Raw genomic sequence first — 12,986 nt, forward strand, 5'->3', positions numbered from 1 at the left:
CTCACAGTGTGGTTGGGTGCCACCACCGTGATGCATTTTAAGGCACCAGCAATTTGCACGTCATTGCTTTTGCACTGTCAGTGCATGTCCACACAGTGAGAGAAAGCAAACGATGTCCCAGTATCATTATGAAAACAGGTTTGACCTCATGGACCTTCTGGAAGGAAGCCACACATGAACCACACTTTGAAAACCACTGCTAATCCTGTTATCACTTTGCTTTTTTCATTTTATAAAATACCTTGGAAATGTTTCTACCTTAGTGCACAGAGAGCTTCCTTCCTCTTTTTATGGAAGGTGCTCTGTTGTCACAGGTGGACCTTATAGCAGTCACTTACTGGTGGGAACTTGGCTTACTTCTCATCCTTTGCTATTGTAACAATTAACGACGTGTGTATATGTAATTTCATACACAGGCAAGGACTGTATATCCATAGAATAAATTGCCAGAAGTTAGAGTGCTGGGTTCAAAAGATACATCCGTTAATAATCTTCACAGATACTGCCAAAATGCTCTTTGTAGAAGTTTTCTCAGTTTACATCCTATGAATCTTCTTCCATTCACTGAGCTCTACACTAGGTGGGCCCTTTTAACCTAAAATCTTGTGTTCTCCAATCCTGGAAAACTTTCTCTTGATTATTTCCTGGAATTTTCTTCTTCACCATTTTACTTGTTCTTTCTGGAATGCTTACATTAATTAACACTTGAAGATTTTTTCTTTTTTTTTGTTTTTAAGTAAGCTCCATGCCCAGTGTGGAGCCCAGTCTGGAGCCCAGTGTGGGGCTTGAACTCATGACCCTGAGATCAAGATCTGAACTGAGATCAAGAGACAGACATCTGGGGTGCCTGGGTGGCTCAGCTGGTTGAGCATCCGACTTTGGCTCAGGTCATGATCTGGTGGCTCCTGAGTCCGAGCCCTGCATCAGGCTCACCACTGTCAGCACAGAGCCCACTTCAGATCCTCTGTCTCTCTCTCTCTGCCCCGCCAGGCTCACGCTTGCCCTCTCTCAAAAATAAACAAACATTAAAAAAAGAGAGAGAGAGAAAGAGACATTTAAGCAACTGAGCCACCCAGGCACCCCTGAAGAATATATTTTGTTCATAGTTTCCACCTTCTTTATTTGATTCACCTATTTCAGATACGGCCTCAACTTTGTCTTCCAACATCTATTTTTATCTATTTCAGTTATATTTTATAACATCCAAGAGGTCTTTTTGATTTTGATTATTTTCAAAAACATTTTGTACCAATTTATGGATGCAGTCTCTTTCCTATTTCTAAGGATACAATTTTTTTTTTTTTTAAAGATTTTAATTTTAAGTAATCTTCACACCCAGCATGAGGCTTGAACTGACAACCCCCGGATCAAGAGTCGCGTGCTCCACCAGTTGAGCCGGCCAGGCGCCCCGGAAAGTAACAGATCTTTGAATAATAACAACACATTTTTTAAAAGAAAAGGAAGAAAAGAGAACGCTAGCTTACCTTGGAGAACCGTGCAGATTTGTGCCAGAGCTGGCAGTAGATGTAAGATTCTGCTCTATGCGCTGATAATTCCTTATCTGAGTAGGGACCGGAATTGGTGCTGTCTCACTGTGAGGGGACACGGTAGGCTGGCACTGCCTGCAACCGTAATTTATTGAAAAAGGCAAGAGATCCAAGTAAGCCTGTTTTTCTTTCATTTGACACATTGGTGATATTTAAAGAAGATTCTAGAAGGGGCCAAACGATCGCTTCTATGTGAATAAAAAATGATCATCTCAAAAAATAAGGCACAGAAAATCACATTAGTCATTTAAAAGACTCTCCAGACATTCAGATGCTTATTGAGGACGAAGAATTCTAACAAAAACTGGAAAAACATTCCTCTACGACAATAGGAAATGTCCGTAGGTTGGCAAAACTCAAGTTTCATCTGCTCACATTCTGCTACTCTTTATTACGTGAGAGAAAAAAAATATTTCTAGGAAAATATGCTGGGTGAAAGAACAGGAAGTTCATGAGCAAAGATGACAGGAATGTTTACAAAAGTTATGAATGCAGTAAGCATTCCCAAAGAACTTCTGACTTTTAAAAAGATTGCAAATAACACTGTACAACTCTCAAAGTACATTATCGATCTGAGGCCCACATGGTGAGGTGTTAGTACTGGGTTTCTGTAACAGCCTCTCCCCTTGATTTTCATAAATTCAGAAACAGGATGTCCTTGGATGACTTTCAATTCAATTTGCAACCTGTCTTGACATATCAGGGACAATGCTGGGCCTTAAAAGGTGATTTATTTCATTTTTCTGTCCTCCTATAAGTCCAAAAAAGCCACATGAATCTAATACTTTTTCTCAAATTACAATATTACAGATATCAAGAGACTGTATACTTATCTAACAAACAATATGATATTCATCTAAAGTGTCACTTTAGAGCTTTTGAAATATTAGAGCATTTCATATTTAAATAAAATCTCATCTCTAATAGAGATGTTAGTTGCTTTCTCCAATATCCATTCACCCACTCTTTCTGACTAGCAGAACTCAAATTTTATGGAAGATGGCAATTTGCTCAGTGAGATTACGACACATCCCAGACTCCTTTGCAGCCATGAGTAGTCATATATCTTTCCTGGTCAATGAGATGTAAGTGGAAGTCTTCGATCCACTCTTCCTCCTTCCTCCTTCCTCCTGCCTGGACTGTGGGTATGCTTGCCGGAGCTTCAGCAACTACCTTTGAACTATGAACAACAGGCCAAAAGAATTGGAGACAACTTCCTGGAGCCAAAGAAACGAAGACAACAGCTATTTATTTTGACTTCTCATCTTGCAAGAAAACTAAACCTTTAGTGTGAACCACGCTACAGTCAGGACTGTTGTTTCTAGCTTTTTGTCTACAAGCTCACTCTATTTTTCCATTTAGGTAATTCTCATTGTCGTGTATTCATTTATCCATCCATCCATCCATCCATCCATCTTGAAGTACAGTTGACACATACATTAGTGTCAAGCAGTATCTTTTAAATACAATAATGTGTGTTTTTAATATCTATATATCTGACTGTGAAGTTTACCTACAACCTGAAAATGAAACAAAACAAAACCAAAAACTTCTACTAGCGGAAACTAAACAGGTTTACAAGACTTCATTAACCAACTGTGGTGCCTGCAACCCAGAGCTCGCACAAGCCTGAGAGCCTAAGTTCCTCAGTAAGACAACAGCCAGCACGGCCATCAGATCAGAATGTGAATGAACAAATGTCGTCTTCCTACTGTCTCAATTCAATGAGTTAGTAAAGACTTAGTGAAGCAAGTACATCTGGGAATTTCTTTTAACATATACATCGTCAAGTTCTAATATCTTTTCACCAAAGGGAAATTAGAAGCTGAGTAAGAGTGCCCTATGATATAAATTGAGCAACTTCATACATAATTCAAAGCACCTCTCTCAGGGAATCCTAAGCAATCCTCTCCCAGCATATGAGGAGATAAGCAGCCATGACAGGTGTTCTGGAAATGTGGTCTCCGACAGTCTCTGGACAGAACCTTCAAGCAGACCTGCTCAGTCTACAAAGTCTTCCCAGGAGAAATCCCCAGAGCACCGGCTAGCTAAGACCACTGAAGCCAAATTTCTGTCTAGCTTTATATTAATATCAATATTTAACCATTACTTGACTCCCTAAGCCCAGGATGAGGAGAGGGAAGGTCTATGCATGCCCTGAGTCTCCAGCACAGCCTCCCCACCCCCACTAAGTAAAGCAGTTCAGAGGACTCTCTATATGCAAAGTCACGTTTGACCTGCATGGAATACTAGAAAGACTAAGCAGGCTGCCCAAAATACAATACACTTCTATTTTACGGAAATGAGTCATTTTTATCTAGGGGTCAGAAATTTTCCCGGAAAGATTTAGGTTAAATATTTCAAACTACTTTCAACAAAAGTGAGGCTCCGAGGAAGAATGAGACCTACTACTACCAACATTGCATAGACTGGCATATGAGATGACAGTTTGGGATACGGAGGTGCAAAGTTTTAACGACTTCACAAACAATATGTCTTGTACCTGCATCAAACCATTTTATTTTTGCATACAGCATAATTTCAATGTATTTTTGGTAATTTCTGTTTTCACCTGCACTTAATATCTTATGGTAGAGTGTTTTTTTGTTTTTTGTTTCCAAAATACTCACTACCTCTCTCTGGACCCATTTCTATACTCCCTGGTGTGGGCACTCCTGCCACAAATCCTGGGAGGTAGGTTGAAAGAACAGCCCCCAGTTAGGACATGCTGTTCTCACACCACAGGGAAACAGACCGATGACAGAAGAGAAGGTTTCAGAGCCATTATGTAGTCCTGCTAGCACTATTTCCCCCTCTCCTTTAAGATCAGCATGTCCCAATTCTTCTATACAATGTAAGAGACAAAAGTACCCCAAAGCCCATAAATCTATGATATTATTAGAAACACATGGGGTGCCTGAGTGGCTCAGTTGACTAAATGTCTGACTTTGGCTCAGCTCATGAGCTCACAGATTGTGGGTTTGAGCCCCACATCCGGCTCTGCGCTGACAGCTCAGAGCCTGGAATCTGCTTCATATTCTGTCTTCCTCTCTGCCCCTCCCCTACTCGTGCTCTCTCTCTCTCTCTCTCAAAAACATTAAAAAAATTTACAAGAAAAAGGAACATATAAAGATGCCATTTGTGACATCAATAACATAAATGGGGGGTAGTGTACTCCCATACTCTCCATTAGGAGGGTTTTTTAAAATATTTTTTTAATGTTTATTTATTTTTGAGAGAGAGAGAGAGAGAGAGAGAGAGAGAGAGTGTGAGAGAGAGAGAGAGAGAGAGAGCGAGCAGGGGAGGGGCAGAGAGAGAGGGAGACACAGAATCCGAAGCAGGCTCCAGGCTCCAAGCTGTCAGCATAGAGCCTGATGCAGGGCTCAAACTCACAGACTGTGGGATCATGACCTAAGCTGAAGTCGGACACTTAACGAACTGAGTCACCCAGGCGCCCCAGGAGTAGAGTTTTTGCAGGCAACTGAAGTTATCAGTTAAATGAGATTGTTGTAACTGTTAGGATATTTCATGTAGTCCCAATAGTAATCACAAAGAATATATCTATAGAATACACACGATAGGAAATGTGAACTGAAGCATGTCACTACAACAAGAACAAAACACAAAGAAAGGTAGCAAGAGAGGAAATGAGGGACCAAAAAGCCTCAAGACATACATAAAAGTAACAAAATGACAGTAATCTATCTTCCCCTATTAGGCTGAAAGTGAAAGAATATCCCATGCAAATGGTAACCAGAAGAGAGCAGGCACAGCTATAATATCAGACAAAAAAGACTTTCAGTCAAACACTGTTACAAGATACAAAAAAGGACATAATGTATAATGATTAAAGAGTCACTTAACCAGAAAAATATAACAATCATAAATATTTATGCACCAAACATCAGCTCTCCCAAATAGATCAAGCAAATACTGACAGAATTGAAGGGAGAAATAGATAATTCCATAATAATAGCTGTACCCCCACTTTCAATAATGGATAGAACAACCAGATAAAAGATCAATAAAGAACCAGGGCTTGAACGACACTCTAGACCAACTGGATCTTGTTGACATACACCAAGCACTCCTCCCACCAACAGAAGAACATCCGTTCTTCTCAGGGATACACGAAACGCTCTCCAGGATAGACCACACATTAGGTCACAAAACAAATCTTAAGAAATTGCAAAATACTTGTCAACAAGCTGGATAACCTGAAGAGATGTATACATTTCTACACACACACAGGCTACCAAGACTGGATGATAAAGAACGAGAAAATCTGAACAGACCCATAACTAAGGAGACTTGATCAGTAATCAAAAACCTTCCAACACCAAAAAAAGCCTAAGACTTTCACTGGTGAATTCTACCCAACATTTAAAGAACATCAGGGGTGCACGGGTGGCTCAGTTGGTTAAACGTTGGACTTCGGCTCAGGTCATGATCTCATGGTTTGTGAGTTCGAGCCCCCCATGGGGCTCTGTGCTGACAGGTCAGAGCCTGGAGCCTGCTTCCGATTCTGTGTCTCCTTCTCTCTGCCCCTCCCACACTTTCATTCAGTCTCTCTCTCAAAAATTAAATAAATGAAAGAAAGAAAGAAAGAAAGAAAGAAAGAAAGAAAGAAAGAACGAACATCAACATCTCAAACTCTTCCAAAATATTGAAGAGGAGGAAATAACTCCCAAACTCATTCCATGAGTTCAGCATTATCCTAATACCAAACCACACGCAGATACTACAAAAACAAAAACAAAAAAACTACAGCACAACTTCCCCTATGAAATTTGATGCAAAAATCCTTAACAAAATATTAGCAAACCAAATTCAACAACACATTAAAAGGATCATAAATCGTGACCAAATGTGATTTATAACACACCTACATCAATAGAAAGGACAGAAACCACAGGACTATCTCAATTTATGCAGAAAAAGCATTTGACAAAATCCCAACATCCTTTCATGATAAAATGCATTCAACAGGGGTGCCTGGGGGGCTCAGCTGGTCGAGTATCTGACTCTTCCAGCTCAGGTCATGATCCCAGGGTCCTAAGATTGAGCCCCTCACTGGGCTCCATGCTAAACGTGGAGCCTGCTTAAGATTCTCTCTCTCTCCGTCCCTCTGCTCCTCTCCCCAGCTCGTGTGCTCTCTCTCTCTAAACAAAAACAATTTTTAAAAAAGCATTACAAACTAGGAATTGAAAAAAATTACCTCAACATAATAAATACCATATATAAAAAGCCCACAATTAACATCATACTCAATGGTTAAAGACTGAAAGCCTTTTCTCTATGATCAGGAACAAGACAAGGATGCCTGCTCTCATCATTTCTATTCAACTCTTAGCCAGAGCAATTAGGCACAAAAAAAGAAATATAAGGCATTCAAATTTGAATGGAAAAAGTAAAATTATTTTTGTTCATGGAAACATGATCTTCAATGTAGAACATCCTAAAGATTTCACACACAAAAAGCCCTTAGAACTAATACATTCAGTGGGGCACCTGGGTGGCTCAGTCAGTTGAGCACCTGACTCTTAATTTCGGCGAAGGTCACAATCCCAGGGTTGTGGGATCGAGCCCCATGTTGGGATCCACACTGAGCATGGAGCCTGCTTAAGAGTCTCTCTCTGCCCCCCCCCCGCCCCCCCTTCTCTCCTGCTTGGTCTCTAAAATACAATACAATAACTCCTAGAAGAAAACATAGGAGAAAAGCTTCATGGCATTGGATTAGGCAATGATTTCTTGAATATGACACCAAACACACACACACACACACACACACACACACAAAATAGACAAATGAGACTACATAAAATTCTAAAACTTCTATGCTCAAAGGACTGGAAAAACAATCTTTGGAATGGGAGAAAATATCTGTAAATCATATATCTGATAAAGGGTTAATATCCAAAATATATAAAGAACTCCTACAACTCAACAACCAATGACATACAAACGGCCAACAAGTATATGAAAAGACACTCAAAACCACTAATCATTAACAGAATTGCAAATCAAAACCACAATGAGCTATTACCTCACACCCAAAAAAAGAAGTAACAAGTGCTACTGAAGATGTAGAGAAACCAGAACCCTTGTACACTGTTGGTAGGAATGTAAAATGGTACAACTGCGGAGGAAAACAGTACGGCAGCTCCACAAACACTTCTAACATGATATGAATGCAGCAACCCCGCTGTTGCGTATATATCCAACATAACTGAAAGCAGGGTCTCAAACAGGTATCTGCACATTCACGTTTATAGCAGAAGTATTCACAATAGCCAAGGGGTAGAAGAAATGCAATTGTCCGTTGAGAGAAGAATGGATAAAGAAAATACGGTATGTGTGTAGAATGGAATATGATTCGGCCTTAAAAAGGAAATTCTGACACAGGATGTAACATGGATGAACCTTGAGGATATTATGATGACTGAATGAAGCCAGTCACAGACACGTGTTGTATATCCTACTTTTTTGAGGTCTATAAAATAGTCACATCCATAGAAACAGAGAGCAGAATGGTAGTTACCAGTGCCTAGGGATGGGAGAAATGGGGAAGGCTATTACATGATGAGTACTGGGTTTGACTTTTGCAAGACGCAAAAGTTCCGGAGAGTGGTTGCACCACATGGTGAATGTACTTAACGCTACTACACTGTAAGCTTAACTACGGCCAAGATGACAGATTTCACGTGTTTTGCCACAATTTAAACTTTGTTTACCAAAAACGACACATTGTGAAACTAAATTTTAAGAATCAGGAACACAAAGTCCCCTAACTTTCCTCACAAAACTCAAAACGAGAGCAATCTTTTCATTTAATATACGTAAACATACCCTGCACACACCAAGAACTCGTTTGAAGCACGCTTGCCAGCAGCTCCCATTGGCATGTCATCTAAAGGAGAGAGAGGAAAATACAGTCAGTTCTGCTCTACCATCTGCTCACGAGACGTAACTTGTTCCAACATGATCATTAGGAAAAATCTGAGCACGACACAAAATGATCACTTGCTTATGTTGCAGCTTCCTCCATGAGTAAAAGCAGGTAAAAACCGCGAGGAGAAACACCGAAGAAGCTGCACCCAGCTGAATTCACAGCCCGCGGCGCTTCAACGCCCGTTTCTAGAAACAGTCCGGTCTTTACGAGGTAAAGTGTCATATTTATTTCAATGTCATGTATTTGTCCACCATCTAACACGCACGGGAAAACTGTGCTAACGTTTCGATCGTGTTCTTTTTAACATGTCACTCACCAATGTCTGGAGTATTATGGCTCCAATTCCAATTTGCCCATAAACTCGGCGGTTTTTACTGAGCAATTTTTTCAGACTGTGGTAATTTTCAGAACACACATGTCACCTTCTAGCACAACGGACTGCAAACAAAGTCTAGTTCACACCAGTGTTGGAGCACCCCCATCCTCCTGCATAACAAACACTCCTGTGTCCTGAATGGTTGTTGAGCGAGACGTGGAAGCTGGGGCTTCTCAGACACGGCAGCACATGCCACAGGCCATCGTCACCTACTCCTACATCATCTGTATGTGGGAACAGAGCTGGGCTCAGACGCAGGGGCCCCTCACTCCTTGTCACTGGTATGTCCACTGTATCACATTGCCTTTGTGATTTTAAATGGCCGTAAACGTGGGGCGCCTGGGTGGCTCAGCTGGTTAAGCATCTGACTCTTGATTTCAGCTCAGGTCATGATCTCATGGTTTGTGAGTTCAAGCCCTGAGTCAGGCTCTGCACTGACAGTGAGGAGATTCTCTCTCTCTCCCCCTCTCTCTACCCCTCCACCACTCACACATTCTTCCTCTCTCAAAAGAAATAAACTTTAAATAAATAAATAAATAAATAAATAAATAAATAAATGGCTGTAAAGGCATAATTAATGTGTTGATATGACACAGCAAATAATACAATTTTTTAAAAAGTACACAGCTAATCTATACTCAAAAGGGGGGAAAAATCAACACAAATATCCCTTTGAATGGCCCTAAATAAGATTTGAGAAATGTATTTACTTTAGCACATCTCAAGTCCCTGCTCTCTTGAGCTTACATTCTATCAGTGAAAGAAGGTAATAGTGTCAGGCATGATAAGAAATATAAAGGAAAATAAATCACGGTAAGAGAATAAAGAGAAGTGAGGAAGCAAGGTATCTATTTTAAAGAAAATAGCTGCCCACATGGGAACAGGGCAGATGGGGTAGAGATAGAAGCTACTTTTCACTAAGTGCACTTCATTTTGTAGCTTTGAGTTTGGAACCATACATAATTATGAAACAAAATAAAATCAAAAGAAAAAATATCCCTAGAAATCAAAAGCAAACCACGATAATGTTTTGCCATTCATAACCATATATCAACATATCTGTATTGTCACCAGAAGGGAATTCTTTCAAGTGACTTTAAAGCTCAGTAATTTGATTGGACATCCCTAATGAGATTATCCTAAGGACAAAAAAGACCCACAGAAAGAGTTTTTGTTTTGTTCTGTTTTCTTTTGTTAAGTAGTCTTCATGCCCCATGTGGGGCTTGAACTCTTGACCCTGAGATCAAGAGTCACAGTCTCTACCCATGGAGCCAGCCAGGCACCTCCCATAAAAAGATTTTAGTAATTATATCGTTATCTTGATACCACGTTGGGGAGGGAGAGAAAAGAGAAGAGCCTAAACTCACAAGGGCAAAAAGAAAAGTCAACAGCCACAAAAACTTAGAAGCTATAAAGTTGATATAAGCCTCATTTGATTTAGGAGACCCAAGAAGACAGAATCCTTAGCCAGCAGAGGTTCCCCCATATTGTATCAGGGAGTCTTCTCTGGGAGATGTGAATGGCCCTCCAAAAGGGAAGCATTCCAAGGCAAGTCAAGGACTCAGCCATATCGTGTCCCTAAGACCCACCACTTACAAAGCTTTCAAACAATGTTCTAATTTTCCACTCTTAATTATGAGTACACAACAACCACCAAACATCCAAAGAGGGAAATCCAATCTGAAAACCAGATTCCCAAACAACCTGGGGGAGATAAAAAAAAAAAGAAATATTTTCCAGGGAAAGGTTAAAAGATGTATACATAATTAACGTCCTCGGATAAAACAAAATACTGCACCCTGAAATAAGAACAATTCTCAAAGGGAGGAGGGAAGCTTCTGAAAATTAAAACATGAGAACATAAATGAAAAACTCAGTGAAAGAAAACATCAAGGAAATTTCCATAAAATTAGAGCAGTAAGACAAAAAAATGTAAAATCTGACAAGAGATAGGAAAATCAGAGGACTGTACTCAGGTATTTGTCTTATGTTATTACTTCTAAATCGTATACATGTTATTTATTTATTTATTTATTTATTTATTTATTTATTTATTTAAATCGTATAGATGTTTTAAAAATCTTATATGAGGACTTCCGCTTCCCAGTCTCACATGTAAGAAGCCTGGAAGTTGCCATTCCAACCCAACAAGTAAAAAGTTGAACAGACTGAACAATCAACAATTCTTCTTGGTGGGCGCCTGGGTGGGGTGGCTCAATCAGTTAAGCGTCCAACTTCAGCTCAGGTCATGATCTCACCGTTTATACGTTCGAGCCCCCCCCCCCCCCCCACCCTTGGGCTCTGGGCTGACAGCTCGGAGCCTGGAGCCTGCTTTGGATTCTGTGTCTCCCTCTCTCTCTGCCCCTCCCCCACTCTCACTCTGTCTCTGTCTCTCCCTCTCAAAAATAAATAAACATTAAAAAAATTCTTCTTGGATCCAAAAGAGAGAGAAGGACAAAGGGCAAACCGATGCCCTAGGATTAGAGAGACAGACAGGCAAACACAGGGACTTGTGGCTTATCTGAGATAAGATTCACCAGCAGAATTCTTGAGGAAACAGAGCTGGGGTGGCAAAACATGAACCATGACTGATAATTTGCTAGAGGATCACTGTGGACAACTCTCAGAGTTAAAAACTCCAGGAGGATCTAGTCATAGGGAGGCTCACAATATTGCCAGATTTACCTCCAGGAACTCAGAAGCTCACAGCAAATACCAGAGAAAAATCCCCTCCTGCTTCTGCTGAGATAATGGAAGAGAGACCATTTTTAAATAGGTCTGAGCATTCTGTTCGGAACAAGGCCTGCCCTCAGGGGAAACCACTTAAGCAGAGCCTAGCCGCCCTGGGGGCAGGGAAATGCCCAACTCCAGGCCCCTACGGCCATCTGGTCCCACCTAAGGCAGGAAGAAAAAGAAACTGGGAAACACTTATGCCCACAGAGCAGAGACCTAGGCTCACTAAAAGACTGAGACCTAATCGCAGGGCTACAGAACACCTCTACATACAGGCCTACTACTTACTTCCCCTGCTACTTACTGAAAGGCCTACTTACAGCAGTTCCTTTTACCCAGTACATCATGTAGGACTATCAAGAAAAAGTCACAAGGCATACCAACCAAAAGGCAAAAAAAACCAAACCAAACAAAACACAGTTTGAAGAGACAGAGCAAGCATCAGAACCAGACTTGGCAGGGATGTTAGAAGTATCAGGCTGGAGGGGCACCTGGGTGACTCAGTTGATTAAGTGTCTGACTCTTGATTTCCGCTCAGGTCATGATCTCACCGTTGGTGGCATCAAGCCCCACATCGGGCTCTGCGCTGACAGCATGAAGCCTGATTGGGATTCTCTCTCTCTGCCCCTCCACCCTCTTTATCTCTCTCTCTCTCTCTCTCAAACTAAATAAAAAACATTTCAAAATATCTTTAAAAAGAAAAGAACTATCAGACTGGAAATTTAAAACTATGATTAATATGCTAAAGGCCCTAATGGAAAAGGTAGACAGCATGCAAAAACACATAAGCAACATAAAAAAAAAGATGGACATACTAACAAAGAACCAAAAAGAAACACTAGAGATTAAAAAGCACTGTAATGGAAATGAAGATTGCCTGTGATAGGCTTATTAGTGCACTGGACACAGCTGAGGAAAGAACAACATATGGACAGAATCCTCAAAAACTGAAAAACAAACAGAATAAGAACAAAGACTTTTAAAAAAATCAACAGAATATCCAAAGTCTGTGGGACAACTACAACAGGTATAACATGTGTAATGGGATTACCAGAAAGAGAAGAAAGAACAAAAGGAACAGAGGGAAATATCTCAAACGATAATGACTCAGAATTTCCCTAAATGAATGTCAGATTCAGGAAGCTCAAAGAACTCCAAGCAGGATAAATGCCCAAAACAACTACACCTAGGCATATCATTTTCAAATTACAGAAAATCAAAAGTAAAGAAAAAAGAATTCTGCAAGAAGCCAAAGAAAAAGCCATACTTACAAACAAAGATAAGAATCACATTGATGGGAATGCAAGCTGGTGCAGCCACTCTGGAAGACAGTATGGAGGTTCCTCAAAAAACTAAAAATAGAACTACCCTACGTCCC

General features: G+C 40.5%; 1 protein-coding gene across 4 annotated transcripts in view; it reads right to left on the reverse strand.

Moving 5' to 3' along the window:
* Positions 1 to 12,986, reverse strand: part of ULK2 (unc-51 like autophagy activating kinase 2) — an 85,025-nt gene that overhangs the window by 27,170 nt on the left and 44,869 nt on the right. For 3 of the 4 annotated variants that reach the window (XM_049638066.1, XM_049638064.1, XM_049638067.1), the window contains 2 exons: positions 8,397 to 8,457; positions 1,485 to 1,622 (listed from right to left, as the gene is read on the reverse strand). In XM_049638066.1, the coding sequence (XP_049494023.1) occupies positions 1,485 to 1,622; positions 8,397 to 8,457 (199 nt within the window). The remainder of the gene's footprint in view (positions 1 to 1,484; positions 1,623 to 8,396; positions 8,458 to 12,986) is intronic. The other variant, XM_049638065.1, reaches the window with a different exon arrangement.

This window comes from Panthera uncia, chromosome E1 (assembly GCF_023721935.1).
Source record: "Panthera uncia isolate 11264 chromosome E1, Puncia_PCG_1.0, whole genome shotgun sequence".
Lineage (NCBI taxonomy): Eukaryota > Metazoa > Chordata > Mammalia > Carnivora > Felidae > Panthera > Panthera uncia.